We start from the raw sequence: 3,661 nt of genomic DNA, 5'->3' as shown, positions 1-3,661 counted from the left end.
TCTCAATGACATAGTAGGTTCGTCGCATCTCTTTCTAAGCGATTTATTTTGTATATTACACCATAATCCTGTGTTGTATGATATTTATGCTTTTCCAGTATGATGACATCTTCCATCATTAATATACGAGAGGATATGAAGGTGAAATACGGAAAATAAATCAATGAAGTGTTTCGAAAGCCCACAAGCCTGTTACAAATTCCTATCCTTCTAGCAAAACCAAATATAAGTTACGAAAGGGTATTTATCGTAAGTTTGTGAATTAAGGCCCAATTGTATCTTTTCAAGGGGTAATTCCAGTGTGACTCTCAATCCAGTCCAGGAAATAGGAGACGCGTGTGAATCCGTGCGGCATTCCGGATTCACAGCCTAGGGAGGCGACGAATGAGGTGACGCCGAAAGTCATTCCATCTTTGTTCATTGGGCCGCCTGAGTCACCCTGTAAAAGTAAACAAATAGATAAAAGACAGATAGATAGATACATTGACAGACAGACAGACAGGTAGAAGATATCATTGGTGTAAACTTTGTCGCTATTAAACCAACATAATGAATATAAACTTAAACGTATGGTGTAATGAGCATAATAATTAGCGGTTTTTTATGATAATGTTGATTTGGTCATACGAAAAGAAGAGAGAATGAGAGACTGACTAGGAGAGTGTATGTGTGTGAGGTGGAGGGCCAGAAGGGAGAGGGAGACCAAAGATGAGGTGGAGGGGGAGGGGAAAGGGGAGACCAAGGATGAGGTGGAGGGAGAGAGGAGGGGGACACCAAGGATGAGGTAGATGGGGAGAGGAGGAGGGGTAGATCAAGGATGAGGTGGAGAGATGGGATGGAGAGGTAAATGAGTGAGGGTGGTGTGAGCAGTGGGTGTGAGCTGGAGAGAGAGGAGCTTGATGGCGGAGGTCAGGGTGACGTGGAGGCGATTTGTTTGTGACCACCCTTTCCGGAAATAAGGCGTCTGGCAATAGAGAGATAGACAGATGAACTTGATGATGTAACACAATGATTAAGGCATCTAGCTAAGAGACAGACAGATAGACAGACAGATAGACAGATAGACAGACAGACAGACAGGTAGGTAGATAGACAGACAGGTAGGTAGATAGACAGACAGGTAGGTAGATAGACAGGTAGGTAGATAGATAAACAGACAGATAGACAAATAGTAATGGTTTTCTTACGCTGCTGACGCCCTTTCCCAAGTGGACTCTATACAAATGCTCCCTTCGTAAACAGACAGAAAGACAGACAGATAGAAAGACAAACAGACAGATAGATATATAAACAGAAAGACAAACAGACAGACAGATAGATAAACAGACAGATAGACAAATAGTGGTGTTTTTCTTACGCTGCAGACGCCCTTCCCGCCCGTGGACTCAATACAAATGGTTCCTTCGTAGATGGTTGTGCCGTACACACCCGCGCAATCATCGTTACTCAGGATGGGCACGTCGACTTGGCGGAGCTTTCTTGTGATACCGCCAGCAGCTGTAAATAAATAAATAAATAAATAAATAAATGGGAGTAGTTATCAAGTGTTATTATCATTATTATCATCAATATATTTAGTATTCATCAGCATTATCATAATCATCATTATCAATAGCTAGGAATTAAATATTATCATTATCACCATCATCATAAATAACTCTTATCATCAAATGCCATCATCATCATAATCATCACCATCACCACCCCCACCAGCATCATCACCACCATCATCATCATCATCATCACTAGCATTAGTAATCAAATATCATCACCATCACCAATACTACCACCACCACTATCACCACCACCACCACCACCATCATCAATAACATTAGTAATCAAATATCATCACCATCACCAACACCACCCCCACCATCACCACCACCATCATCACTACAAATAATACTCACAATCAGAATCCTTCCCCCAGCCAGTAGGGGTAACTATTTCACCCGGCGTAGGGTCACTCACGCCTGGTAAATTCACTGCCTGGATATTGTCTGCAAGGAGAAGAATGTGACTTAGAATTAGGATTAGCTAAGTAGTAGTAACAGGAGGAGGAGGAGGAGGAGGAGGAGGAAGAAGAGGAGTATCATTATTGTTATTATTATTATTATCAAAGCTTGTAATCAATCATCATCCAGTAATCATCAAGAGAGAGAGAGAGAGAGAGAGAGAGAGAGAGAGAGAGAGAGAGAGTGCCCCTACCATCAAACTGGACAGGGCTGGGCATTTTGATCAGTCCAATATCGTTATGGAGGGTGAAGGCGTTGTAATTCTCGTGGGTAATCAGTTCGGTCGCCTCCACACGAACTTGCGTATCTTCGTTTGCGTAGATGTCGTGAGCGCCCATCACCACTTCCACGGAGGCGGCACTGCAGAGGGGTAGATAGATAGTAGCAGTAGAAGTAGTAATAGTAGTAGCAGTAGTAGTAGTAGTAGCAGTAGTAGTAGTAGAAGCAGTAGGTGAGGGACGTTTATATAACCAGGCAGCTCCACCGCCTATCAGTACATCAGTGCCACCACGTGAAGGCCTTCCTTTCTATAACTGAAGAGGGAGATTGGGACGCAGGTGATGAGAGAGAAGGGACTCGGTTACGGAGCTCCCTAACACCTTTTCCATACCGATTTATTTTTGGATATGGCTGGTTAATATCCCTTTGTACGTTATTTATGTGAAGTGTGGTGATGTGTGAAGGATTTATACAACCCAGAAGAGGACAGTGTTATAAGCAAAATAAATCGCTTAGGAAAAAGTGTTAGGGAGCTTTCTTCATGGACGAGACAAACCCGGATTTAAGGCCAATGTTCTCGTCGGGCAAGGAAACTCCGTAACACCTTTCCCTAATTGATTTATTTTGCTTAGTACATCTTGCTGTCCTGGTTATACGAATTCTACCATTACTGCCATACTCTGCATAAATACTGTACAGGATTAACCAGCCATATCCCAAAATAAATCATCAAGGAAAGGAAAATACGTGGAAAATGGCAGCAAAAGGACGAAAATCAGGGAAATTAGCCACGAAAGGACGAAAATATGGAGAAATTAGCTAGAATACGACGAAAATCAGAGGAAATTAGCCACGAAAAGACGAAAATAGGGAGATATTAGCCACAAAAGGACGAAAATCAGGAAAATTAGCCAGGAAAGGACAGAAACAGGGGGAAATTAACCAGAAAAGGACGAAAATCAGGGGAAATTAGCCAGAATAGGACGAAAATCAGGAAAAATAGCCACAAAAGGACGAAAATCAGGAAAATTAGCCAGGACTAAAATAGGGAGAAATTGGCCAGAAAAGGACGAAAATAGGGAGATATTAGCCAGAAAAGGACGTAAATATGGACAAATTAGCCAGAAAAGGACGAAAATAGGGAGAACTTAGCATGGACAAGGACGAAAACAAGGAGGAGAAAGAGCATTACCCGCTAGTGCAGTGGGCAGCAGTCAGCACCCATTCGTCTGAGATGAGGGACCCGCCGCAGAACCATCCTCCGCTGAAGAAGAGACCAACCTGATGTGGCCAAGAGTGCGGTTCGGCTTCGGTCCCTCCCACAATACGTGCTGGAGAGGGGGGAAGGAGTCACTGTATACTTTGCTAGATAGACAGATGGATAGATAGATGGGTAGACAGATAGGTATAGACAGATAGCTTGTATT

The 3,661-nt window shown here is 42.9% G+C and overlaps 1 protein-coding gene across 1 annotated transcript in view; it reads right to left on the bottom strand.

Annotated features, from left to right (window-relative positions):
* Positions 1-283: 283 nt before the first annotated feature.
* LOC145398101 (transmembrane protease serine 9-like) overlaps positions 284-3,661 on the bottom strand; it is a 26,233-nt gene continuing 22,855 nt past the window's right edge. The window contains exons 16-20 of the mRNA XM_080271056.1: positions 3,427-3,565; positions 2,209-2,375; positions 1,911-2,000; positions 1,358-1,497; positions 284-439 (exon numbers count right to left, since the gene is read on the bottom strand). Coding sequence (XP_080127182.1) covers positions 284-439; positions 1,358-1,497; positions 1,911-2,000; positions 2,209-2,375; positions 3,427-3,565 — 692 coding nt within the window. The remainder of the gene's footprint in view (positions 440-1,357; positions 1,498-1,910; positions 2,001-2,208; positions 2,376-3,426; positions 3,566-3,661) is intronic.

The sequence above is a fragment of the Coenobita brevimanus genome, chromosome 44 (assembly GCF_032717465.1).
Source record: "Coenobita brevimanus isolate Jiangsu-jjx chromosome 44, ASM3271746v2, whole genome shotgun sequence".
NCBI lineage: Eukaryota > Metazoa > Arthropoda > Malacostraca > Decapoda > Coenobitidae > Coenobita > Coenobita brevimanus.
This window is presented reverse-complemented; position numbering and strand designations above follow the sequence as displayed.